The 27,354-nt window shown below is 43.9% G+C and overlaps 1 protein-coding gene across 7 annotated transcripts in view; it reads left to right on the top strand.

Moving 5' to 3' along the window:
- Positions 1-27,354, top strand: part of cacna1bb (calcium channel, voltage-dependent, N type, alpha 1B subunit, b) — a 224,881-nt gene that overhangs the window by 183,591 nt on the left and 13,936 nt on the right. For 4 of the 7 annotated variants that reach the window (XM_071350763.1, XM_071350762.1, XM_071350761.1 and 1 more), the window contains 17 exons: positions 1,465-1,666; positions 2,591-2,755; positions 5,257-5,367; positions 7,914-7,997; positions 10,285-10,401; positions 11,216-11,281; positions 19,719-19,810; positions 20,032-20,182; positions 20,299-20,426; positions 22,143-22,239; positions 24,399-24,504; positions 24,971-25,078; positions 25,647-25,807; positions 26,218-26,381; positions 26,646-26,775; positions 26,901-27,011; positions 27,219-27,254. In XM_071350763.1, coding sequence (XP_071206864.1) covers positions 1,465-1,666; positions 2,591-2,755; positions 5,257-5,367; positions 7,914-7,997; positions 10,285-10,401; positions 11,216-11,281; positions 19,719-19,810; positions 20,032-20,182; positions 20,299-20,426; positions 22,143-22,239; positions 24,399-24,504; positions 24,971-25,078; positions 25,647-25,807; positions 26,218-26,381; positions 26,646-26,775; positions 26,901-27,011; positions 27,219-27,254 — 2,029 coding nt within the window. The remainder of the gene's footprint in view (positions 1-1,464; positions 1,667-2,590; positions 2,756-5,256; positions 5,368-7,913; positions 7,998-10,284; positions 10,402-11,215; positions 11,282-19,718; positions 19,811-20,031; positions 20,183-20,298; positions 20,427-22,142; positions 22,240-24,398; positions 24,505-24,970; positions 25,079-25,646; positions 25,808-26,217; positions 26,382-26,645; positions 26,776-26,900; positions 27,012-27,218; positions 27,255-27,354) is intronic. The other 3 variants (XM_071350768.1, XM_071350765.1, XM_071350764.1) reach the window with 1 other exon arrangement.

Below are 27,354 nucleotides of genomic sequence, written 5' to 3'. Positions count from 1 at the left end.
GGTATTCTCAGAAATTAATATAAAGCAGAATATCTTCAAAACATCAGTGTTTTTAGTTTTATTTACACATTTGCTGCATATCTGTTTTAATCATATTCAAAAAACTAATTTGTTGTTGTTATGCAACCTGGTAAACATTCATATATTCCCTGCTTCATAATATTATTCCCTGCTGTACTCAGTTATGGAAGATGAAAGAGGAATATTGGACATATTTTGTTACATTAAATGTATTGCTTTTTTTCCACAGCCTGATTGTACATCACATATTCTTCTGTGCCCTGTCGTGGCAATTTCCTGTATTACCAAATGAGGAGAGTTACAAACCACACACCAGTCAGAGTTATACTAAAACTTCATCTTTAATAATGTGAGCTTTACTATAGCCCTTTGACTCTCAGATCAATTCGGTGTCTATAATGAATTCTGAGAGTCCCTATAAAAGAATACCAATATATTTTATAGCCAAGATACACCCCCCTAGTCGACATGACAAACCACAGATAATAGGAACTCTTCACAAATAAATACTTTTACTTGAGAGAGGAGTATCCCTTAGTGTAACGGTTCTCCTCTTCGTCTGAGGAGGAGTAGGAAATATCGGACCAATGTGCAGCGTGGTAAGTGTCCATAATTAGATTTTTAATAAATCAAATGAACACAGAACAAAATAACAAAAACACAAACAAACAACCGAAACAGTTCTGTATGGTGAAACACAGAAATTAACTACCCACAACCCATAGTGAGAAAACTGGCTACCTAAGTATGATTCTCAATCAGAGACAACGATCGACATCTGCCTCTGATTGAGAACCATACCAGGCCACACACAGAAATACAAACATAGAAAAAACAACATAGAATGCCCACCCCAGCTCACGCCCTGACCAAACACATAGAAATAGACAACCTAGACATAAAACATAGAAACATACAAAGCAAACTATGGTCAGAACGTGACACTTAGCCAGATTGTATTCGCTATAAATTATCGCTCAGTTTGGTCTCTTAAACAAGGGTTCTAATCTCGTTCCTAGTACAAAAACATTACCTTTACTATCTGGAATGCTCTTTAGGATTTATTGGCCAAAGACATCGTAAATCTCCTCTGTCAGTGCTATCTCATAGAGGCCCTGCCTCAGTGGAACACTGAACACACAATAGTCGACAGATTCTATTCTGTCGAATAATACAACCATTCTAATGCAATACAAAGAGTATAATATAATCTTACAAGCACTATAACATAATCTCGCAATTTTCCACGACAGCCCTCCCTGCCATGGCTGCCTAGTGGTGTATGTATAGGTTAAAACAATTAAGCTTGTTAGGCTTAGATAGTATTAGGATAGTTTCCTCTAGGTACAGATCTAGAATCATCTTCCCCTACCCAAATCCTTACTTTAACCATTAATGGGAAAAATTCAAAACGGACCCTCTGTGTTTACCTGTTTTCTCCAGGGTCCTAAAGCATTCTGTGGATGCCACCTATGAGGATGAAGGTCCCAGCCCAGGCTTTCGTATGGAGACTTCTATCTTCTATGTGGTCTACTTTGTGGTCTTTCCCTTCTTCTTTGTCAACATCTTCGTGGCTTTGATCATCATCACCTTCCAGGAGCAGGGAGACAAGGCCATGTCAGAGTGTAGTCTGGAGAAGAACGAGGTACACAAACACACAGACACACACACACAAACCTTCCAAGAGCCGGGAGACGAGGCCATGTCAGATTGTAGACTGGAGAAGAACGAGGTACAGTATGCTGTCTGAATACACGCTGGACAACAGAGATAGAGAGATACACACGCACACAAACACACACAGAAAGACACACATACACAAGCAGAGAGAAAAATACACACATACACAGAGAACAGACACACTCTCACCTAGTTGTCTGGCACCCAGTAGGAGGTAACTCACTTTTTGTTGAGACGTGCACTAACAATTATTAATATAAGGCCAAGTCATTTCTGCCTCTCCTCTGTTGAAAACGTCCCAGTGTTGGATCTCTCAACACTTTTCATACCACCTGTGGATATATTTCAGTTGATTTCCTTGCTAGCCTGTTGTTTCCCTCAGAAGGCATCAACACAGAAGAACAGCAACCCTCAGGAGGAGCAACCAGCCCAGTGTAGTCCATCCAGCTGTATCTTAATTTCCTACATCACTGAGGTTCACTCTACAGTATGTCCCAAATGGCACCCTTTTATGTTGCGCTACTTTCGACCAGAGCCCTATGGGCTCAAAAGCAGTGCACTATGTAGGGAATAGAGTGCCATTTGGGACACAGCATTTGTGTTTCTTGTCTGTAAACTACTGGCAAGTGATCAGACTCCTTTTGCTGCCTTGTCCTGGCATATTAAACACTCCTGGAAACTGTTAGGTTGCATGCCAGCACTTATCGGACGTTAGTTCAGCCTTTGATATTTTTCATTTGATTGTACATTGGTCCTTTTTTATGTTGGTAATCAGTGTTTGAACAATATCAGATATGATTAGGGAGATGAGTGAGTGAGTTTCACAAACTCTCACCTCATCCCTCTCCCTCTTTCTTTCCCTTCCCTCCCTCCCCCTCCTCCAACACAGAGAGCTTGTATCGACTTTGTCATCAACGCCAAGCCTCTGACGCGCTACATGCCAGCAGACAAGCAGTCGTTCCAGTATAAGATGTGGCAGTTTGTGGTGTCGCCGCCCTTTGAGTACTCCATCATGACCATGATCGCACTCAACACTGTGGTGCTGATGATGAAGGTCAGTGATGCTTCCCACACACCATCGGCAATGTGTCCATTGTAGAAACAATGGTCCCGTTCCAGGCTGACTACATTATAGACGCATGCCAGATCTTAGAATGCCTGGATAACTGTACACATCAAATGATATAGCAATTGGATGCCCCTCTGCACAGTCAGTAATGTGGCACACAACCATTGGTTGATGCAATTTTATTGTCTGCTATGAAGTCAGCCTGCAACGCAACCTATAACTGGATATAAGCATTGCAAGTTGCCCTTGATCACTGACGCAGGGTCAGAGCATTTGTCATAACTCTAATTAATGATTTGGGGGTTGGGAAATCTTATCCTAGATCTGATTTAAGGGGAACTTTCTACCTTGAGTCGGATAACTTTGAGACAGGGTTTTGGCACAGGTTATCAGTATAATTTGGATGGATACATTGAACGTATCCGTTGTTAATGTATAAGCAGCCTCTTTTGCTTTGACCTTAACCACATGGTTGATCCATCTGGCTTATCTCCAGGTATTGACCTTTACAGGTCTGTCAGACTGAGGGATAGGGCTGTTGCGGTGTCCGTATTACCAACATACTGGCAGCCATGAGTCATTACCACAGTAAAAATCCACGGACTACCAGGCCATCAGGGCCTAATGGCCTGGTAGTTAGGGCTCTATCGTTTCTCCATCAGGTTCTAATGGCCTAGTAGTAGGGCTCTATCGTTTCTCCATCAGGGCCTAATGGCCTGGTAGTCAGGGCTCTATCGTTTCTCCATCAGGTCCTAATGGCCTGGTAGTCAGGGCTCTATCGTTTCTCCATCAGGTCCTAATGGCCTGGTAGTCAGGGCTCTATCGTTTCTCCATCAGGTCCTAATGGCCTGGTAGTCAGGGCTCTATCGTTTCTCCATCAGGTCCTAATGGCCTGGTAGTCAGGGCTCTATCGTTTCTCCATCAGGTCCTAATGGCCTGGTAGTCAGGGCTCTATCGTTTCTCCATCAGGGCCTAATGGCCTGGTAGTCAGGGCTCTATCGTTTCTCCATCAGGTCCTAATGGCCTGGTAGTCAGGGCTCTATCGTTTCTCCATCAGGTCCTAATGGCCTGGTAGTCAGGGCTCTATCGTTTCTCCATCAGGTCCTAATGGCCTGGTAGTCAGGGCTCTATCGTTTCTCCATCAGGGCCTAATGGCCTGGTAGTCAGGGCTCTATCGTTTCTCCATCAGGTCCTAATGGCCTGGTAGTCAGGGCTCTATCGTTTCTCCATCAGGTCCTAATGGCCTGGTAGTCAGGGCTCTATCGTTTCTCCATCAGGTCCTAATGGCCTGGTAGTCAGGGCTCTATCGTTTCTCCATCAGGTCCTAATGGCCTGGTAGTCAGGGCTCTGTCGTCTCTCTAACCATTCTGATGTCAATGGAAATGCAATGGAAAATCACAAACACTTTTCATCAAAACGGTGTAGTGCTTTTAAAACTCACCAATCAGAGACAACGACAAACAGCTGCCTCTGATTGGGAACCATACCATGCCAACATAGACATAAACAACCTAGATTAGAACACTCCCCCCCCTAGTCACACCCCGACCTAACAGAAATAGAGAATAAAAAAGTCTCTCTATGGTCAGGGCGTGACAATGCCTTTTTTTCCCTGGCCCTGTTCCTGCCCATTTCATAATGGGCCATTCTAAATCTAAACTAATTTTACATAGTAAAGACAAGATTAAATTGAGAATAGTGTGATGGGTGAAAATATGATCACTTGATGAGAGAACAGCTGTACAGCCTGAGGCAAGGAACAGACTCCGCATTAATAGCCTATAGTCACATCATGCAGCCCATATATGTTTTGATTTATAACACATTCTGAGGTTTGTATCATTCAAAACTAAAATGGCCAAATAACTCTAAATAACTATTTTTCAAATTATCACTTTTGCGCACAACTTCATTTTTCCCGGAATGGGAACAATATCCTTTCTATTTTATTCTGCTAAGTTCAATGATATTCTTCTCACTATAAAATCACGTAATATAAAATAATGGCACAGGACTTATAAGCATTTCTTGTCACATAACTGCCAGATAACATACAGAAGACCAACTCATATTCTGTACGTCTGAAATACATTTTCTTCATATAATAATGTTTCTTTAGACCTGATTAAAATAAATAATGGATTTATTGTGGTGTATATTCAATTGATTTATTATACTTTTTTAAATGTAGATGTTCCAAAGGCGCACATCAGTGGAATGTATGCAGCTGGTATGAGTGGAGGCCTGGAGATACTAAGTGTGTTTGTTAATTACAGGTCAATTAATTAAGGATGGGGTGGTGTGACAGATAGAGACAGAAAGATGAAGAAAGAGGGGAAGGATAACTTTAACAAGTATTACAATGGTCTGTCTGTCTGACATTGGAAATGGACATGCCGATTATCATTTCCTCATGTTCAGTGGGAATGAATGTTGACCTCTGACATCTTCCCGACCTTTGCCTGACTTCTGACCTCTTCCTTCAGTTTCACGGTGCTCCGGAGCTGTATGAGGCCATGCTGAAGTACCTGAACATTGTGTTCACAGCTCTCTTCACACTAGAGTGCATCCTCAAGATCATCGCTTTCGGACCACTGGTGAGCCTCCATCTCTCCATACATTACAGCACATGGTCACTATCTATCTAAGCATTTAGGAAAATAGACTGTAGAATAATTTTGGAATCACTTAAGTTGTCTTTTTGGGGAAAATACAGTTGAAGTCGGAAGTTTACATACACTTAGGTTGGAGTCATTAAAACTCGTTTTTCAACCACTCCACAAATTTCTTGTTAACAAACTATAGTTTTGGCAAGTCGGTTAGGACATCTACTGTGTGCATGACACAAGTCGTTTTTCCAACAGTTGTTTACAGACAGATTATTTCACTTCTAATTCACTGTATCACAATTCCAGTGGGTCAGAAGTTTACATACACTAAGTTGACTGTGCCTTTAAACAGCTTGGGAAATTCCAGAAAATGATGTAATGGCTTTAGAAGCTTCTGGTAGGCTAATTGACATAATTTGAGTCAATTGGAGGTGTACCTGTGGATGTATTTCAAGGTCTACCTTCAAACTCAGTGCCTCTTTGCTTGACATCTTGGGAAAATTTTTAAAAAATCAGCTAAGACCTCAGAAAAAAAATTGGAGACCTCCACAAGTCTGGTTCATCCTTGGGAGCAATTTCCAAACACCTGAAGGTACCATGTTCATCTGTACAAACAATAGTACGCAAGTGTAAAAACAATGGGACCACGCAGCCGTCATATCGCTCAGGAAGGAGACGCGTTCTGTCCCCTAGAGATGAACGTACTTTGGTGCGAAAAGTGCAAATCAATCCCAGAACAACAGCAAAGGACCTTGTGAAGATGCTGGAGGAAACAGGTACAAAGTATCTATATCCACAGTAAAACGAGTCCTATATCGACAACCTGAAAGGCCGCTCAGCAAGGAAGAAGCCACTGCTCCAAAACTGCCATTAAAAAAGCCAGTCTACGGTTTGCAACTGTACATGGGGACAAAGACCGTACCTTTTGGAGAAATGTCCTCTGGGCTGATGGGAAAAAAATAGAACTGTTTGGCCATATTTACCATTGTTATGTTTGGAGGAAAAAGGGGGTGGCTTGCAAGCCGAAGAAAACCAACCCAACCGTCTAGCACGGGGGTGGCAGAATCATGTTGTGGGGGTGCTTTGCTGCAGGAGGGACTGGTGCACTTCACAAAATAGATGGCATCATGAGGATGGAAAATTATCTGGACATATTGAAGCAACATCTCAAGACATCAGTCAGGAAGTTAAAGTTTGGTCGCAAATGGGTCTTCCAAATGGACAATGACCCCAAGCATACTTCCAAAGTTGTGGCAAAATGGCTTAAGGAAAACAAAGTCAAGGTATTGGAGTGGCCATCACAAAGCCCTGACCTCAATCCTGTAGAAAATTTGTGGGAGAAAGGAGGCCTACTAACCTGACTCAGTTACACCAGCTCTGTCAGGAGGAATGTGCCAAAATTCACCCAACTTATTGTGGGAAGCTTGTGGAGGGCTACCCGAAATGTTTGACCCAAGTTAAACAATTTATAGGCAATGCTACCAAATACTAATTGAGTGTATGTAAACTTCTGACCCACTGGGAATGTGATGAAAGAAATAAAAGCTGAAATCAATCCTTCTCTCTACTATTATTCTGACATTTCACATTCTTAAAATAAAGTGGTGATCCTAACTGACCTAAGACAGGGAATTTTTTTCTAGTATTAAATGTCAGAATTTGCAAAAAACTGAGTTTAAATGTATTTGGCTAATGTGTATGTAAACTTCGGACTTCAACTGTAGATGACTGAGTACCAGGGTGGGGAAGAGAGACAGAGAAACAGAGGCAGAGATGGGGAAATCAGGACAGAGACTGATAAAGAGCCTTTGTGAAGACATTGGAAGGTTAATGGATGGCCAGGGGTAGTGTGGACGAGGGTAGGCTGACAAGCCTTCAGCAAGGTGGCGAGGCGAGGTGTGTGTTGGGGATGATACAACAGCTTACGTTGAGGGGATGCGGGTGGGAAGGTAAAGCAGTGGGATAGAGGGATGGAGGGAGGGAGGAATACATCTCCCAGGCAGCACCGGGCCACCTGGCCCCTATGCGAGGCTCTTCATCTCCAGATTCATTCACAGTTCATCCACAGGCTCATTTGTCAAATGGCTTTTTTCACACGCCAATTACCTCCACCTGTTCAGCACTTAGCCCAGATGAATGGGCCACTCGCTCTCCCTCTCTCTCTGGGCGCCTATGTAGTTTCAAATTGCTATGCTCCCCAGGAGAAGCGTATGCTCACTGCCATGCCACCTGACAGATTCGCCTGTCTGTCTTAGGTCTATGCCGCTGTTTAGAATCTCTGAGTGTGTGTGTGTCTGGGAGTGAGTGACACTCTGTAGGCTATATATTGGATGGCCTTTTAATGAAACTCAAAGCAACTCATTAAAAGCTGCCTCATTTGAGGAGCTTAGAAGACATGCTCTGTAGAGTGTGGCCTGAGGAAAGCATTTAAAGAGCAAGGGTTTGGTACCAATCACAATAAAACCTCTTTATCCCTCTCCCTCCCCCCTCTCTCACCCTCTATTTCTCTCTTTCTATTTCTTCCTCTGTTGCAGAATTACCTGAAGGAAGCTTGGAACGTGTTTGACTTTGTGACAGTATTGGGGAGTATCACAGACATCTTGGTCACAGAGATTAAGGTAAGTGCTGCTACCATGACCCTATATAATATCTTACTTTATGTAAGAGCTGCTTCAGTACAGTGTGCCCATACAACTTATTTTATGGCAAATATAAACTCAGGAAAAAAAAGAAATGTCTTCTCACTGTCAACTGCATTTATTTTCAGCAAACTTAACATGTGTAAACATTTGTATGAACATAACAAGATTCAACAACTGAGACATGAACTGAACAAGTTCCACAGACATGTGACTAACAGAAATTGAATAATGTGTCCCTGAACAAAGGGGAGGTCAAAATCAAAAGTAACAGTCAGTATCTGGTGTGGCCACCAGCTGCATTAAGTACTGCAGTGCATCTCCTCCTCATGGACTGCACCAGATTTGCCAGTTCTTGCTGTGAGATGTTACCACACTCTTCCACCAAGGCACCTGGGGGGAATGGCCCTAGCCCTCACCCTCTGATCCAACAGGTCCCAGACTTGCTCAATGGGATTGAGATCCGTGCTCTTCGCTGGCCATGCAGAAGACTGACATTCCTGTCTTGCAGGAAATCACGCACAGAATGAGCAGTATGGCTGGTGGCATTGTCATGCTGGAGGGTCATGTCAGGATGAGCCTGCAGGAAGGGTACCACATGAGGGAGGAGGATGTCTTCCCTGTAACGCACAGCGTTGAGATTGCCTGCAATGACAACAAGCTCAGTCCGATGATGCTGTGACACACCACCGCAGACCATGACGGACCCTCCACCTCCAAATCGATCCCTCTCCAGAGTACAGGCCTCGGTGTAACGCTCATTCCTTCGACGATAAACATGAATCCGACCATCACCTCTGGTGACACAAAACCGCGACTCGTCAGTGAAGAGCACTTTTTCCAGTCCTGTCTGGTCCAGCGATGGTGGGTTTGTGCCCATAGGCGACGTTGTTGCCGGTGATGTCTGGTGAGGACCTGCCTTACAACAGGCCTACACGCCCTCAGTCCAGCCTCTCAGCCTATTGCGGACAGTCTGAGCACTGATGGAGGGATTGTGGTGGTTCCTGGTATAACTCGGGCAGTTGTTGTTGCCATCCTGTACCTGTCTCGCAGGTGTGATGTTCGGATGTACCGATCCTGTGCAGGTGTTACACGTGGTCTGCCACTGCGAGGACGATCAGCTATCCGTCCTGTCTCCCTGTAGCGTTGTCTTAGGCGTCTCACAGTACGGACATTGCAATTTATTGCCCTGGCCACATCTGCAGTCCTCATGCCTCCTTGCAGCATGCCTACTGCACGTTCACGCAGATGAGCAGGGACCCTGGGCATCTTTCTTTTGGTGTTTTTCAGAGTCAGTAGAAAGGCCTCTTTAGTGTCCTAAGTTTTCATAACTGCGACCCTAATTGCCTACCGTCTGTAAGCTGTTAGTGTCTTAACGACCGTTCCACAGGTGCATGTTCATTAATTGTTTATGGTTCATTGAACAAGCATGGGAAACACTGTTTAAACCCTTTACAATGAAGATCTGTGAAGTTATTTGGATTTTTACGAATTATCTTTGAAAGAAAGGGTCCTGAAAAAGGGACGTTTCTTTTTTTGCTGAGTTTATATGGCAATTTACAAAATGCATCGGCACATAGCGATTCTCCTATATGCAGTCGTGCCTGTATGTCTTCACTCATAATACATTTACTCCTTGAATGAGGATGTTTTCATGAGGTTTAACCAAGTTACATTACTGTTGGTGAGGTAATCAGTAGAAGCCACCAGCATATCTTCCTGCTTTAGAGAGCTGCTGGGGATGGCTGAGAGCTCTCTCTCCTTCTAGATAGATTAGTATGGAGCTGGGGGACAGACCGCAGTGGCAGGTGGAGTTTGAAAGGGGGATCAGGAAAAGCCTCTGTGCAGATTGCAGCACAGTACCACTGAAGTCGATTGGAGTAGTCCGTTTACTATTTAACTCTCTTTGTGGATGAAATGTCCCTTTGTGTGGGAAATTCTCTCCCCGTGACAGTCTTTTTCTTCTCTCTCTCTCTGGTTTTCTATCTTTCTCTCACTGTGTTTCCATCTTCTGCTATTTCTTTGCTGGTGCCTGTGCTCCCTCTCTGACACTATGGGCCTCTCTAGACGGTAAGTGTCTTGTTCCCGTTGCTTTTGACCATTCCCTTGACGGACAGTCTAAATCATACATAAATGGATAGGTAGATACTCTTCACTGAAATGGTACCACTGCTTCACTGAGCCCCCTTGTTAACCTCAACCATTCTGAGTGTAACCCAAATCTGATCCAAGACCAGTTTGAATTCAAGTGTGTCTCCTCCTGCAGGACAAGCTGATCAATCTGAGTTTCCTGAGGCTGTTCAGGGCGGCCAGGCTCATCAAGCTGCTGAGGCAGGGCTACACCATTCGCATCCTGCTATGGACCTTTGTCCAGTCCTTCAAGGTGATTCACTGACCCGTCGCCTCTGACCCTTGACCCTGAGGTCTGACCCCTGCCTACTCAACATGGACTTTTGATTTGAGAGTTACATGGTATTCATCTGATCAGTAGTGAATTTAATGAATGTAGGCTGATTCATTATTTTGTAATAACTGTAAGCATATAGATCGAACTGTAAGGGGAGATAAGGAAATAAAATGAGGACATCTTTCTTTTGCGTTTGTGTATACTTAAAGGGATACTTAGCGATTTTGGCAATGAGGCCCTATATCTACTTCATCAGATGAACTCGTAGATACCATTTAAATGTGTCTGTGTCCAGTATGAAGGAAGTTAGAGGTAGTTTCGGGAGCTAATGCTAACTAGCATTAGCACAATGACTGGAAGTCTACGGCTATCTGCTAGCACACATAGGCTTCCAGTCATTGTGCGAACGCAAGCCAAAATCCCAAAGTATCCCTTTAATGGCATTTGGAGTGATATTGATGTTTATTTGGAGTCTTAGAGAAGTGGTTTGTTCTGTGGAGCTTTCGTCGTAGAGAGAACAAGGACATTGCCAAGAATAGTTAATTTGATAGCAGGTTAAATGTGGGGTGGTGAGAGCTTTTAAGCCCCAATGAAAATGGATAGTTGCTGCAGAATGTTAAAAGGTAGCTCATTATTTCTGATTAATGTGTACCCTTCCCTTGTCTGGGATATATGTGATTAAGGAAATCATCCCCGCGGGTCACGTTGGCTGCTCTGCTCCATAAATAAGACTATTAAACCTTACTGTGCTGTTAACTTCTCGGTGCGTGTGTGTATTTTCTATTTCCAGGCCCTACCATACGTCTGCCTCCTCATCGCTATGCTCTTCTTCATCTACGCCATCATCGGCATGCAGGTGAGTCATACCACACACACGTCCAGTGACAATGACTATGCTATACTATGTTATATATATTTTTTAAATTTTATTTCACTTTTATTTAACCAGGTAGGCAAGTTGAGTACAAGTTCTCATTTACAATTGCGACCTAGCCAAGTTGAAGCAAAGCAGTTCGACACATACAACAACACAGAGTTACACATGGAGTAAAACAAACATACAGTCAATAATACAGTAGAAAATAAGTCTATATACAATGTGAGCAAATGAGGTGAGATAAGGGAGGTAAATGTAAAAAAAGGCCATGGTGGCGAAGTAAATACAATATAGCAAGTAAAATACTAGAATTGTAGATTTGCAGTGGAAGAATGTGCAAAGTAGAACTAGAAATAATGGGGTGCAAAGGAGCAAAATAAATACAGTAGGGGAAGAGGGAGTTGTTTGGGCTAAATTAGAGATGGGCTATGTACAGGTGCAGTAGTCTGTGAGCTGCTCTGACAGCTGGTGCTTAACCTCTCTTGGGTATGTGAGACGTTAGCGTCCCACCTCTTCAACAGCCAGTGAAACTGCTGGGCGCCAAATTCAAATACAGAAATACTCATTAGAAATATTCAGAAAACAAAACATATTTTACATAGGTTTAAAGATTAACTTCTTGTGAAATCAGAAATAGAGATAAAATTAATCCCTTACCTTTGATGATCTTCATATGGTTGCACTCAGCAGACATTCATTTACTCAATAAATGTTCCTTTTGTTCGATAAAGTCTCTTTATATCCAAAAACCTCCATTTTGTTTGCGCGTTTTCTTCAGTAATCTACAGGCTCAAACGCAGTCAAAACAGGCAGACAAAAAATCCAAATTCTATCCGTAAAGTTCATAGAAACATGTCAAACGATGTTTATATTCAATCCTCAGGTTGTTTTTAGCCTAAGTAATCGATAATATTTCAATAATACGACAATAACGTCATCAATATAAAATGTAAACAAGAAAGGCACTCTCTCGGTCTCGCGCATGAAAAAGCTCTGTGACACTTTAGGGTCCACTCATTCAGACTGCTCTTACTTCCTCATTTTTCAGAATACAAGCCTGAAACAATTTCTAAAGACTGTTGACATCTAGTGAAAGGCATAGGAACTGCAATTGAGTCCTAAGTCAATGTATACTGTAATGGGATTGAATAGAAAACTAGAAAACCAAAAATAAAACTTATTCCCAAATTGATTTTTCTCAGGTTTTCGCCTGCCAAATCAGTTCTGTTATACTCACAGACACTATTTTAACAGTTTTGGAAACTTTAGAGTGTTTTTTATCCAAATTTACCAGTTATATGCATATCATATCTTCTGGGCCCGAGAAGCAGGCAGTTTAATTTGGGCATGCTTTTCATTCAAAATTCCGAATGCTGCGCCCTACCCTAGAGAAGTTAAAGCGTGGTGGGTGCAGCACAGGTGGGTGCTGCTATGGTGACCAGCGAGCTGAGATAAGGGGGGACTTTACCTAGCAGGGTCTTGTAGATGACCTGGAGCCAGTGGGTTTGGCGACGAGTATGAAGTGAGGGCCAGCCAACGAGATCGTACATGTCGCAGTGGTGGGTAGTATATGGGGCTTTGGTGACAAAACGGATGGCACTGTGATAGACTGCATCCAATTTATTGAGTAGTGTATTGGAGGCTATTTTGTAAATGACATCGCCGAAGTCGAGGATTGGTAGGATGGTCAGTTTTACGAGGGTATGTTTGGCAGCATGAGTGAAGGATGCTTTGTTGCGAAATAGGAAGCCAATTCTAGATTTAACTTTGGATTGGAGATGTTTGATATAAGTCTGGAAGGAGAGTTTACAGTCTAACCAGACACCTAGGTATTTGTAGTTGTCCACATTGTCCACGAGTAGGGATGCTGGAAGGGCGGACAGGTGCAGGCAGCGATCGGTTGAAGAGCATGCATTACGTTTTACTTGTATTTAAGAGCAGTTGGAGGCCACGGAAGGAGAATTGTATGGCATTGAAGCTCGTCTGGATGGTTGTTAACACAGTGTCCAAAGAAGGGCCAGAAGTATACAGATTGGTGTCGTCTGCATAGAGGTGGATCAGAGACTCACCAGCAGCAAGAGCGACATCATTGATGTAAACAGAGAAGAGAGTCGGTCCAAGAATTGAACCCTCTGACACCCCCATAGAGACTGCCAGAGGCCCGGACAACAGGCCCTCCGATTTGACACACTGAACTCTATCAGAGAACTAGTTGGTGAACCAAGCGAGGCAATCATTTGAGAAACCAAGGCTATCGAGTCTGCCGATGAGGATGTGGTGATTGACAGAGTCGAAAGCCTTGGCCAGGTCAATGAATACGGCTGCACAGTATTGTTTCTTATCGATGGCTGTTAAGATATCGTTTAGGACCTTGAGCGTGGCTGAGATGCACCCATGACCAGCTCTGAAACCAGATTGCATAGCGGAGAAGGTGCGGTGGGATTCGAAATGGTCGGTGATCTTTTTATTGACTTGGCTTTCGAAGACCTTAGAAAGGCAGGGTAGGATTGATATAGGTCTATAGCAGTTTGGGTCAAGAGTGTCCCCCCCTTTGAAGAGGGGGATGACCACAGCTGCTTTCCAATCTTTGGGAATCTCAGACGACACGAAAGAGAGGTTGAACAGGCTGGTAATAGGTGTTGCAACAATTTCGGGCAGATACTTTTAGAAAGAAAGGGTCCAGATTGTCTAGCCCGGCTGATTTGTAGGGGTCCAGATTTTGCAGCTCTTTCAGAACATCAGCTGTCTGGATTTGGGAGAAGGAGAAATGGAGAAGGCTTGGGCGAGTTGCCTTGGGGGGTGCAGTGCTGTTGACCGGGGTAGGGGTAGCCAGGTGGAAAGCATGGCCAGCCGTAGAAAAATGCTTATTGAAATTCTCAATTATAGTGGATTTATCTGTGGTGACAGAGTTTCCTATCCTCAGTGCAGTGGGCAGCTGGGAGGAGGTGTTCTTATTCTCCATGGACTTTACAGTGTCCCAGAGCTTTTTTGAGTTTGTGTTACAGGAAGCAAATTTCTGCATGAAAAAGCTAGCCTTGGTTTTTCTAACTGCCTGTGTATATTGGTTTCTAACTTCCCTGAAAAGTTGCATATCACGGGGGCTGTTCGATGCTAATGCAGAACGCCACAGGATGTTCTTGTGTTGGTTAAGGGCAGTCAGGTCTGGAGAGAACCAAGGGCTATATCTGTTCCTGGTTCTACATTTCTTGAATGGGGCATGCTTATTTAAGATGGTGAGGAAGGCATTTAAAAAAAATAACCAGGCATCCTCTACTGACGGGATAAGGTCAATATCCTTCCAGGATACCCGGGCCAGGTCGATTAGAAAGGCTTGCTCGCTGAAGTGTTTCAGGGAGCGTTTGACAGTGATTAGTGGAGGTCGTTTGACCACTGACCCATTACGGATGCAGGCAATGAGGCAGTGTTCGCTGAGATCGTGGTTAAAAACAGCAGAGGTGTATTTAGAGGGCAAGTTGGTTAGGATGATATCTATGAGGGTACCCGTGTTTACGGCTTTGGGGTGGTACCTGGGAGGTTCATTGATAATTTGTGTGAGATTGAGGGCATCAAGCTTAGATTGTAGGATGGCTGGGGTGTTAAGCATGTCCCAGTTTAGGTCACCTAGCAGCACAAGCTCTGAAGATAGATGGGGGGCAATCAGTTCACATATGGTGTCCAGAGCACAGCTGGGGGCAGAGGGTGGTCTATAGCAGGCGGCAACGGTGAGAGACTTGTTTTTAGAGAGGTGGATTTCTAAAAGTAGAATTTCAAATTGTTTGGGTACAGACCTGGATAGTAGGACAGAACTCTGCAGGCTATCTCTGCAGTAGATTGCAACACTGCCCCCTTTGGCCGTTCTATATTGTCTGAAAATGTTGTGGTTAGGGATGGAGTTTTTGGTGGTCTTGCTAAGCCAGGATTCAGACACAGCTAGGACATCTGGATTGGCAGAGTGTGCTAAAGCAGTGAATAAAACAAACTTAGGGAGGAGGCTTCTAATGTTAACATGCATGAAACCAAGGCTATTACGGTTACAGAAGTCATCAAAAGAGAGCGCCTGGGGAATAGGAGTGGAGCTAGGCACTGCAGGGCCTGGATTCACCTCTACATCACCAGAGGAACAGAGGAGGAGTAGGATAAGGGTACGGCTAAAAGCTATGAGAATTGGTCGTCTAGGACGTCCGGAACAGAGAGTAAAAGGAGCAGGTTTCTGGGGGCGATAAAATAGCTTCAAGGTATAATGTACAGACAAAGGTATGGTAGGATGTGAATACAGTGGAGGTAAACCTAGGCATTGAGTGATGAGAGAGAGAGATATTGTCTCTAGAAACATTATTGAAACCAGGTGATGTCATCGCATGTGTGGGTGGTGGAACTGAAAGGTTGGATAAGGTATAATGAGCAGGGCTAGAGACTCTACAGTGAAATAAGCCAATAAACACTAACCAGAACAGCAATGGACAAGGCATATTGACATTAAGGAGAGGCATGCTTAGCCGAGTGATCATAAGGGTCCAGTGAGTAGTGAGGTTGGTTGGGGTCACAGCAATTCAGACAGCTAGCCGGGCCATGGGTAGCAAGCTGGCAGAGGATGGAGGTTTGTTTTTAGCCACCTCGTGCGTTTCCGTCGGTAGATTAGTGGGGTTCCGTGTGGTAGAGGGGACCAATCCAATTGGCAAAATAGTTATAGTTATAGTGGCCCAAGAAAATTTTCCGATAGACCTATTCAGATAGCAGCCGATAAGACAGCTAACGATTAGCGGGCCGCAGATGGGCGTTCAGGTAACGTCGCGACGGAGAGACAAAGTTGGATAACTCCCTCAGGCAGATAACGTCGGTAGTCCAGTCGTGAAGGCCCGGTCGGGCTCCGCATCGGCAGTAAAACGGATCCGGATAGGTGATTGTAGCCCAGGAGTGGCTGATGGATCTCTTCAGCTGGCTAGCTCCGGAATAACTGATGTTTGCTCCGGGACCGACGTTAGCCAATAGTCACTCGGATAGCAGCTAGCTAGCTGCAAGATCCAGGTGTAAATGTCCAGAGCTTGCGGTAGAAATCCAGGGATATGGAGAGAAAATAGGTCAAAACTGGCTAACTTGTGAACTGGCTAACTTCTGGCTAACTTCTGGCTAGCTTCTGTTGTGGATTTCAGATTTGAGGTGAATAATATATTTTTTTTTTATTGGTGAGGCGGGTTGCAGGAGAGTGTTTTGAAGTTGAGATTTTAGAAAAAAAATATATGAAAAGATATGCGAAGAAAATATGTAAATATATATACACGGAACACAACAAGATAAGCATTTATAATCATAAAGAGAATGTCAATAGCTTCTCCTCTGTGGGAGAGACACACAGAGAACCTGGCTCTCCTCTTAAACAGATGGTTCCAATCTTTAAAGTTGATTGCTCATTTAAAAGGAAGCCTATGTGGCAGCAAATCTGATCAATTGTATGCACAATGGAGGTGCGTGCCATCCACTAGATTTGCATGGCATTATAAACCAATGGTAATTGTGTCTTCTGGTAAAAGAGCCCTCATTTAATCAGCGATGCTGTATAATGAGATGCTGTATAATGACTACAGGGCCCCAGAGGGAGGGGTGGATCAGGACACCCCCCACCATGAGTGACAAACTTCATATCCCAATTAAACAGGGAGCCAAAATAAGCTTATCTGGCTCTTTGTTATTATCAGGACTATCTGTGCGTCCCAAATGGCACGCTATCCCCATATAGTGCCTTTGTCAAAAGCAGTGCACTATATAGGGAATATCAACATTTGTGTGCCATTTGGATATACCCTATACGTGTGGACTTGGGCAGAATACAGGGTGTCACCATGTCATTCAATTCTATTTTTATTAGATTATAAAAATGTCTAGATAGATACAGTGAACTCTAAAAGTATTAGGACAGTGAATTATTTTTGTTTTAGCTCTGTACTTCAGCAGTGTGGATGTGGTGCAGACTGTCAGCTTTAATTTGAGGTTATTTTCATCCATATCGGGTGAACCGTTTAGAAATTACAGCACATTTTGTATAAAGTCCCCCATTTTAGGGACCAAAAGTATTGGGACAAATTTACTTACAGTTGAAGTCGGAAGTTTACATACACTTAGGTTGGGGTCATTAAAACTCGTTTTTCAACCACTCCACACATTTCTTGTTAACAAACTATAGTTTTGGCAAGTCGGTTAGGACGTCTAATTTGTGCATGATGCAAGTAATTTTTCCAACAATTGTTTACAGACAGATTATTTCACTTCTAATTCACTGTATCACAATTCCAGTGTGTCAGAAGTTTACATACACTAAGTTGACTGTGCCTTTAAACAGCATGGAAAATTCCAGAAAATTATGTCAGGGATTTAGAAGCTTCAGATAGGCTAATTGACATAATTTGAGTCAGTTGGAGGTGTACCTGTGGATGCATTTCAAGGCCTACCTTCAAACTCAGTGCCTCTTTGCTTGTGGGAAAATCATCATGGGAAAATCAAAAGAAATCAGCTAAGACCTCAGAAAAAAAATTGTAGACCTCCACAAGTCTGGTTCATTCTTGGGAGCAATTTCCAAATGCCTGAAGGTACCACGTTCATCTGTACAAACAATAGTACGCAAGAAAAAACACCATGGGACCACGCAACCGTCATACCGCTCAGGAAGGAGACGCGTTCTGTCTCCTAGAGATGAACGTACTTTGGTAGGAGGGACTGCAGGAGGGACTGGTGCACTTTACAAAATAGATGGCATCATGAGGATGGAAAATGATGTGGATATATTGAAGCAACATCTCAAGACATCAGTCAGGAAGTTAAAGCTTGGTCGCAAATGGGTCTTCCAAATGGACAATGACCCCAAGCATACTTCCAAAGTTGTGGCAAAATGGCTTAAGGACAACAAAGTCAAGGTATTGGAGTGGCCATCACAGGGCCCTGACCTCAATCCCGTAGAAAATGTGTGTGCAGAACTGAAAATGCCAAGTGTGCAAAGCTGTCATCAAGGCAAAGGGTGGCTACTTTGAAGAATCTCACTTTTTTTTTTTTTATTAACACTTTTGGTTACTACATGATATATTTTGATTTGTTTTAAACTTGTGGTTACTACATGTTTCCATGTGTTATTTTATAGTTTTGATGTCTTAACTATTATTCTACAATGTAGAATATAGTAAAAATAACTGTACTGTACAAGTTTTTGCCCCCTTTCTGATTTTCTCTATTTTTGCATATTTGTTACTCTGAATGTTCATAGATCTTCAACCAAAACCAAATATTAGATAAAGGGAACCTGAGTGAACAAATAATACAAAATGTTGATAATGAATTGATTAATTTTATTAACAAAGATACGCAACACCCAAAGCATCTGTGTGAAAAGGTAATTGCCCCCTTACACTCAATAATTGGTTGTGCCACCTTTAGCTGCAATGACTGCAACCAAATGCTTCCTGTAGTTGTTGATCAGTCTCTCACATTGCTGTGGAGGAATATTGTCCCACTCTTCCATGCAGAACTGCTTTAACTCCGTGACATTTGTGGGTTTCAGGTCCTGCCACAACATCTCAATGGGGTTTAGGTCTGGACTTTGACTAGGCCATTCAAAAACTTCAAATATGTTTCTTTTCAGCCGTTCTGATGTAGACTTGCTTGTGTGTTCTGTATCATTGTCTTGCTGCATGACCCAGTAGCGCTTCAGCTCACAGACAGTTGGACCTGACATTTTCCTTTAGAATTCTCTGATACAGAGCAGAATTCATGGTTCCTTCAATGATAGCAAGTTGTCCTGTTCCTGAGGCACCAAAGCATCCCAAGCCATCACAATACCACCATCATTCTTGACCATTGGTATGAGATTCTTACTGTGGAATGAAGTGTTGGGTGTTCCTCAGACATAATGGGACCCATGTCGTCCTAAAAGTTCCACTTCTGACTCATCTGTCCAACATTCTTCCAGGAGTCTTGACGATCATCCAGGTGCTTTTTGGCCAACATAAGTTGACTTTTTGGATGACATGGCTACAGTTATGTCTGGCGAAAACCCAACACTACATTCCACAGTTAAAAACTCATACCAATGGTCAAGTATGGTGGTGGTAATGTGTTGACACACATAGTCTTCTGCCTACTCTGGTAGGATTTGAGAAAAGTAATGATTCGTGGCTAATGTGCTTTTTGGAGATAGCATTACATTGCATCGTATCGAATCGTGCAAAGGCTGATACAATCAGCACTAGCTCCTTGGATCACTTTCTTATACAAATCACTTCCCTATTTCTAACTCGCACATGTGTGTCTCAAATGGCACCCTATTCCCTACATAGTGCACTACTTTCAAATGGGGTTCCATTTGGGACACACCTATAGATAACATGCAGGGAATCCCTCTAACTGCCATGCTGGCCATTTCTGCTTCCTTCAGGTGTTTGGAAACATTGAGCTGAATGAGGAATCAGCCATCAATCACCACAACAACTTCCAGACCTTCTTCCAGGCTCTGATGCTTCTGTTCAGGTGACCATGTCTCCACATTCTCCATTTTAGACCTTTTTTCACATATCTTTCTATTATTTCTATTGCAGTATAATGTAATACAATAGCCATGTATTTCCTTATGCTCATGGTGGTGTTTGTGGTAGATATACAGTGTCCAATGATGGATATACAGTGCTTACATTGCATGTGTTTGTTTGTGTATATGTGTGTATCTACAATGTGTGTGTGTCCCTTTGCAGGAGTGCAACAGGTGAGGCGTGGCATGAGATCATGCTGTCGTGTCTGAGTAACCGTCCATGTGATAAGCTGTCAGGGTCCGGAGGGAAGGAGTGCGGCAGTGACTTTGCTTATTTCTACTTTGTCTCCTTCATCTTCCTCTGCTCCTTTCTGGTCAGTATGGGCCATCACAAATGAATGACCAATCAGGATGACCAATGTCCAATGATTGACCAATGATCAGCAAGAAAGGACCATTCACCTCTCCACCTCCCTCTCCCTTCCTCCAGATGCTCAATCTGTTTGTGGCGGTCATCATGGACAACTTTGAGTACCTGACCAGAGACGCCTCTATCCTGGGGCCTCACCACCTGGACGAATTCATCCGTGTTTGGGCCGAGTACGACCCTGCTGCCTGGTAGGTGTCTTTAATCCTCCTCCAGGTGATTATTATTTTCTTCCCCTGAGTCAAGACAGCGTCAGTTTTAGGTTCAGGAGTGAAGAGGTGAAGGGAGGGACATGAAGTGTCATAGTGAAGGGTATAGCAAATAGTCGGTGACAAATCAAAGATGGCTCTAAGTTCCAGTGGGATGACTCTGTGACGTTTGACAACGATTGACGGGCAGGGAGGGATCCCGTTTTAGTGGGGCTGGGTGACGTTAAGCCGGCGCCTGGAGTGCCGACTAGGGCCTCAGAGGCAGACTGATGTAAATCCATGATTCCGCTCCGCTCAACTCTGCTCGCCATCCGCTAGGCTCTCCTGACGACCCTGAAGCTCCTCTCATTCTGTCATTGTGGAGGGGGAAGAAACTATTTAAATCACACAACACATCTCAGCTGCTTTCCAAAGTATTTATCAGACCCAATGAGAAATACTGGAACTCTAAGAGCAAAAATAGGAAGTTAGGCTGAGATGCAGCAGGGTGAGAAGTCCTAAATGTCCCCAATGCCACTATTCACTATGGGCCCTTGGACTTTATAGGCTATAGGGTTACATTTGGGACACAGACGTATAACCTCCCAGTAACCCTGTAGTCAAGTATGACTATAGATAAGCAAGCTTGTTATTTATACACTGAGTATACCAAACATTAGGAACACCTTCCTAATATTGAGTTGCACCCCCTGGATTTACCTGGTCAGTGTATGTCGTGGAAAGAGTTGTTCATGTTTTCTATACTCTGTGTATATCTGCACCATATCTACAGGTGGGCTTTATTCAATGACCATGACTGCACACAATGGAGGATATACATGTTAAGTCATTGGAAATGGTTGTGTTTGTGTCCTAACCTCCTCTAACCTGTCTTGTCTTTTACAGCGAAAGGATATGCTATCAGGATATGTACAAATTGTTACGTTTTATCTCGCCTCCTCTCGGCTTAGGGAAGAAGTGTCCTAATAGGGTGGCCTACAAGGTTTGCAACCCCACACACCCCTTAATCATGAAGGGATGAGGTTGAAGTGGAGAGTGAATGAATGTGAATGACTCCTCGCGCCAGAGATTCAACCACACACACACACACCCACACCCACACACATACCTCCCATACTAACCAGCTGGTGGGTAACCATGGCAACTCATGGAAAACAATGCCACAATGTAAGTCTCATTACAGTATACTGACCATGCTTCATCATCATCTCTGTTTTCACCATACTGAATGCAGTATGCAGTAGGCCTATATGGTTTTCTCAGAGTAGGCCCAGGAGACTGTTCAATTTGATTACCGCTGATGTCTCGGAGCATGCAGGAACAGAAGACATCTGAACAGTGAAGCTGCAACCTTGCCCTGAGCATACATACATATACATGTACATACTACATACACATCATGATCAATCCAACCTCGTGATTTTGCCATCTGAATTCCCAGAAAACACCCCACCTCTTCCTGTCCAACCCTGTGATCCATCCCAGTCTCAAGCAGGACAGGGATGGCATCCCGCCCCGGAATCCACTGCCCTGGAAATCTAAAATAACACAGATTTCTGTTTTTGTCATTTTCTCTTCTGTTTAACCATCTTCTTTTGGTAATTTCTAACTCTGCCCCCTCCTCCTACCTTACCTGGATTCCTCCAACCCTCTCTCTGACCCCTGTGATCTCCTCCTGTGACTTCTCCCCCTGTGAAGTGGCCGTATGACCTACCTCGATATGTACGAGATGCTCCGTCACATGTCCCCTCCGCTAGGTTTGGGAAAGAAATGCCCGCCCAGAATCGCCTACAAGGTAGACCCCCCCCTCTTCGCCCAGCAGTCTTCCTCTCACCCCTGTCACTCACTCCCACCTGCCCTGTATCTCTCCCGGCTTCTATCAGTCTGTCACAGCCACTTCCTGCTGTGCTCTTGTAGTGTCCTTGTTGTTGCTCTTTCTGTCTGTTCTTGATGTTCTCTTCTGCCCTCTCTCGGCGTTTGGTGTTTACTGTGCTCACTTCTCCGTCTGGCCATTTAGACTTGTTTTGTTTTTAAACTAGGTTTTCATTCTGTTCAACTGAGAAGAAATGAAGACTGACAGTTAACACAAGCCACACTATTAACATGAAGTTAGCTAGAAACCCGTTGCAGGTTTTGAAAAATCACTGTATAACAAATGTGCCGTTTCACATAAAATGAGATAATGAATACGAGGTTAAAAAGTGGCGGAATTCCCCTTTAATTAGTCCTATAGAAAAGTAATACAATTAAAAACCCAACCTTTCCCCTCTAGTCTTCTCCTTTCTCCCTGAGTCTATACTCTATGGGATGTTCTGTGTTGTGTGGCAGCATTTAGAGAGCTTGTATTGTGGACCAAGGTAACGATTGTTCAGTACTCAGGTGTTTACCACTGTGAGTGGTTCCAGCATGTACACAGCTGTCTAGATTAATCATTGTTAAGACAGACCTAGCCGTACCCTGGATAAAAGCATCTGCCAAGCGACTAGTTGGGTCTGACGTGTTTGGCTTCTCCAAATATAACTCCTGCTTTTGAGAGATTAATCGACAGGGGCTAGCCTTTTAAAATGCTTTTTTCATCCATTTTTTTCATTCTTCCTCCCTTTCTTTGCTGTTGTGGAAAATGCATCTCGCTCAACTCCCTCCCTAATGAACAGAGATACCTGTGTATCTCTGTCCCCCTCTGTTTTCAACTGGCTCTGAGCGGAGCTTCACAATCCCTGCTAAATTACCTTTCTTGTCCTCCGTGTTGGGATTTTTCCTTCCTCTCATCTACCTAACTCCACTTTGTGTGTGTGTGTGTGTGTGCGTGCGTGTGCGTGTGTGTGTGTGTTTTTGACAGTATGCGTGTACCTATATGTGTATATACAGTATTTGTATGTTTGGGGATGGTCTCACGTGTCTGTGGTTTTCCTGTCTCTGTAGTGGGCACTACATGACATGTCAGGCCATCCACACCTCTTCCTCCTCTCCCCCCTCTTCTCCCTCTGTATTGTAACAGCTCCCGCATGGAAGGACGCTCTCTTGAGCTCAAGGGAGGCTTGCTTGCACGCGCACACACACACACACAAACACGTCTCATCTGCAATTCCCCTCCGCTTGGCTTGAAGACAATAGGATCCGTCCTTCCCAGTCTATGCATGTTTTTGTGTGCATCCTCATTCTGCCTCCCCATTAGCCCTGCATCAAGCTCTACATGCATGTATGTCACTATGTCTGAGTCTCAATTGGCAGTCTATTCCCTATATATTGTACTCGTTTTGCCCAGAGCCCTATGGGCCCTAGTCAAAAGTAGTGCACTATATAGGGTGTAGTGTGCCTTTTGGGATGCGGCCTATCACTCTACTCTGCTTGCCTTCTCACAATGAAAGGAGGCTAGGAGGAGTGTGGCCCCATAACACAGACATGGCTTCATTCATTCATCCTTTCATAGCAGCACTACAACATACTACTGCAGGCCTTGCCTTGGATTCATGCTGACATGTGAACTGGTTCTCTCATTTTGTGGTTACTGAATTCAGAAAAGGACTAACTACACTCCACTTCATCCACACCACTCATAGTTTCTATTAAATTGCTATTAAGTCACTTTTCTGTCACTTGTTTTTTTTACTCTGAGTCCATAAGATGATGAACTCACCATGCATTTCTCTGAGGAGTCCTAATACACATTGCATTGATTTGTTGGGTATGTCCCCCTCAATGTCCATCTCAAACATTGACCCATAGTCTCCCTCTCACGTTATTTGCATGGAGTGTTGCTCTGAATGTTCTCTTTCCTCTCTGGGATGTCTTGTGTTGTTGTGTTCCTTGAAAGCTATTCTGTGTGCTGGACTGAAACTAAGCGAAGCCACTGGCTGTTAGAAGTCCACACTCACTCTCAAGTGAAACATATCAATTCATTCTGCATGTACGGTGTCCATATTAGGACAGTTTCAGACTGTCTATTCTCCTTAGCGATTGGTTAAGATGAACATGCCCATTGCCGATGACAACACGGTGCACTTCACGTCCACTCTGATGGCGCTCATCCGCACTGCTCTGGAGATCAAACTGGCATCTGGTCAGTGACCTTTAACCTAACCACCTCTACACAAAAACACACTCCAACCACAGTAGTAGAATGGGAATATCGCAAATACGAATAAATACAAAACATAAATCAAGTTTTAAACAAATTAAAAGGATATATATATTTTTTTAAAGGTACTTGTTTTGTTAACAGAAATCACAATAATATCGTGTCATCATTCAAAGAGGAGGGTAGTGGCCTAATAAACCCGCCCTGCTCGGTCCAGGGCCATATGTATCAAGCATCAACAGTAGGAATGCTGACTTCGGATCAGTTAAGCCTTTTAGATCAAATTTATGAACTTACATGGACAGGGGGGGACCTGATCCTAGATCAGCACACTACTCTGAGATGCTTGATACATATTGGCCCTGATGGGGATGTGTGGGACATTAGTTTGTGTTGCTGATGAATGAGTAAGGATGTATGTGAAACCTAGGCGTTTGTCTCTCAACAGGAGTCCTGGCTCAGCGTCTGTGTGACGCTGACCTGAGGAAAGATATCTCCAGAGTCTGGCCCAACCTGCCTCAGAAGACTATCGACCTGCTGGTCACACCATATAAAAGTAAGCCAAGCTGGTGGTGTGAGTGTACGTGTGTGTATGTGTTTGTGTTAAAGGGTGTGAGTGAGAAACTGAAATGCAGAGCAATAGAGAGAAAGGAAGTGAGAAAGAACTTAGAGAGACAGAAAATACAGGAAATAATATTCAGAGCACTGAGCTTCACCAAAGACCAGTCATCCCTCGAGGGAGTGTGTAGGCTCAACTGCCAGGCTTTCTACTAATTTCTACTCTCTCTTTTTACTGCTTGTTCCGTCTACTCTGTATGTGGGAGCTATATTTACACACACACACACACACACACGGCTTGACAACAGTACACTCGCCCTCATTCTGTCTCCTCCGATGCCATCTACTGGTAGTGGAGAGAAGACAACTAGTGCTTCAACTTTTCTCCACTACTCTCTCCTTCCTTCTCTCGTTCTTCCTTCTCTCCTCCTTTCTTCTCTCCTTCTTCCTTATCTCCTCCTTCCTTCTCTCCTTCTTCCTTCACTCCTCCTTCCTTCTCACCTTCTTCCTTCTCACCCTCCTTCTCTCCTTCTTCCTTCTCACATTCTTCCTTCTCTCCTTTCAGATGATGAGTTCAATGAGCTTCTTTGCCCCTTTGCGGTTGTAAACCGAGAGCTGACAGTGGGGAAGGTCTACGCTGCCCTCATGATCTTTGACTACTACAAGCAGAACCGGGCCAAGAGACTGGAACAGCAACTGGGACTGGACTTCACAGGGACAATTAAGGTAGGATTGTATAGACGGCTCATCTTTGCCATAATTGCTGCTATGACAGCATGGGCAGTGCCATTGAGGGCTATCTAAACTTCTTCAAAATAGTAAAAGTTGTCAATGGCGCTTCCCATGCTAAAACAGGCTTTGTGGCAAGTGAGCCCTCTATCCACATCTATGGGCCTCAAAAATGCACTTATGCATGGGACTGACTCTCATGGATGTTCCTGAGATAAATCTTCCCATACAGACGAAAAGGCAATTGGTCCTATGGTGTTCTTTTGGGGCCAAATTATTAGCGAGTTTTAGGCTCCAAATCCATTGAATTTGTCACTACTGTGACAGATGAAGGACTAGAAATGGGATGGAATTTAATGCATTCGTAACGTCACTTGATTATTTTCTCCTCTCTGTGTCTCCTGCAGAATAAAAAGGGCCCAGCCTTCTTCCGCCACATGCCCATGACCCATATGCAGGAGGAGGGGACAACAGTCTCCAGAGCCAATCCCCTGCCATCCTCCCAACCTGACCCAGAGTCTCAGCCAGAGCCCATGCCATCCACCACCTCTCTAACCAATGGGGAAGCAGTGTGAGTGCCCACCCATGGGGTTTTCTTAGCAGACATACAGTCATGAAAATCAATGGATTAACATTCAAATACTGTACACAGGTAGACGTAGCACATCATGTTGTCTAATAATGTCATCTAATATGGGTGTGTGTGTGTGTGTGTGTGTGTGTGTGTGTGTGTGTGTGTGTGTGTGTGTGTGTGTGTGTGTGTGTGTGTGTGTGTGTGTGTGTGTGTGTGTGTGTGTGTGTGTGTGTGTGTGTGTGTGTGTGTGTGTAACCTCAGGCCAAGCACTAGAAGTCCTATAAAAGAGTCAGGAGAGCAACTGTCTCAGGAGGGCCAGCGGTCCAGCAGTAGAAAAAGGATTCTACAGAGGGGCCAGTCAGAGGACGTGCCCTACTCCAACAAACCTCAGGTACTTAGTACATATATTATACCAAAGATGGGAAATATGCAAGCAACCATTCACTCTTAAACCTCTGGTACACACAACTAGTGGTTGCAAACTTTTCCTAAATTGCCTACTGTGTGTTGTTTCAGGAATCAGTGGAGATGAGGCAGGTGGAGAACGGTGCTGATATAGGGGGCTACTCTGGTCTGGATGGCCATGGCAGAGCAGCCTCCATGCCAAGACTGGACTCCCAGTACTATGTAAGTCCTTCATCACTCACCGCCTTACTGTACCCCTATACTCTCTCACATAGGACGCCGCCAAGACCTGATTCTACAAATAGGACAATGTCAACATTAGGGAAATTCTAGTTGTACAGTAGTACACATTATACAGGTTAGGGTTCGTACAACACAGTTAATACTCAGTTGACGGTATGAAATAATTCTTTGTCATACAGTCAGTAGGACTTGATGATCGCTGCAGCTGTACATAGTCCATCGGTATATAGCCCACCCAATTTACCTACCTCATCCCCATACTGTTTTCATTTATTTACTTTTCTGCTCTTTTGCACACCAGTATCTCTATTTGCACATGATC

The sequence above is a fragment of the Salvelinus alpinus genome, chromosome 18 (assembly GCF_045679555.1).
Source record: "Salvelinus alpinus chromosome 18, SLU_Salpinus.1, whole genome shotgun sequence".
NCBI lineage: Eukaryota > Metazoa > Chordata > Actinopteri > Salmoniformes > Salmonidae > Salvelinus > Salvelinus alpinus.
The sequence above is the reverse complement of the archived record's forward strand: the minus strand, read 5'-3'. Positions and strand labels throughout refer to the sequence as shown.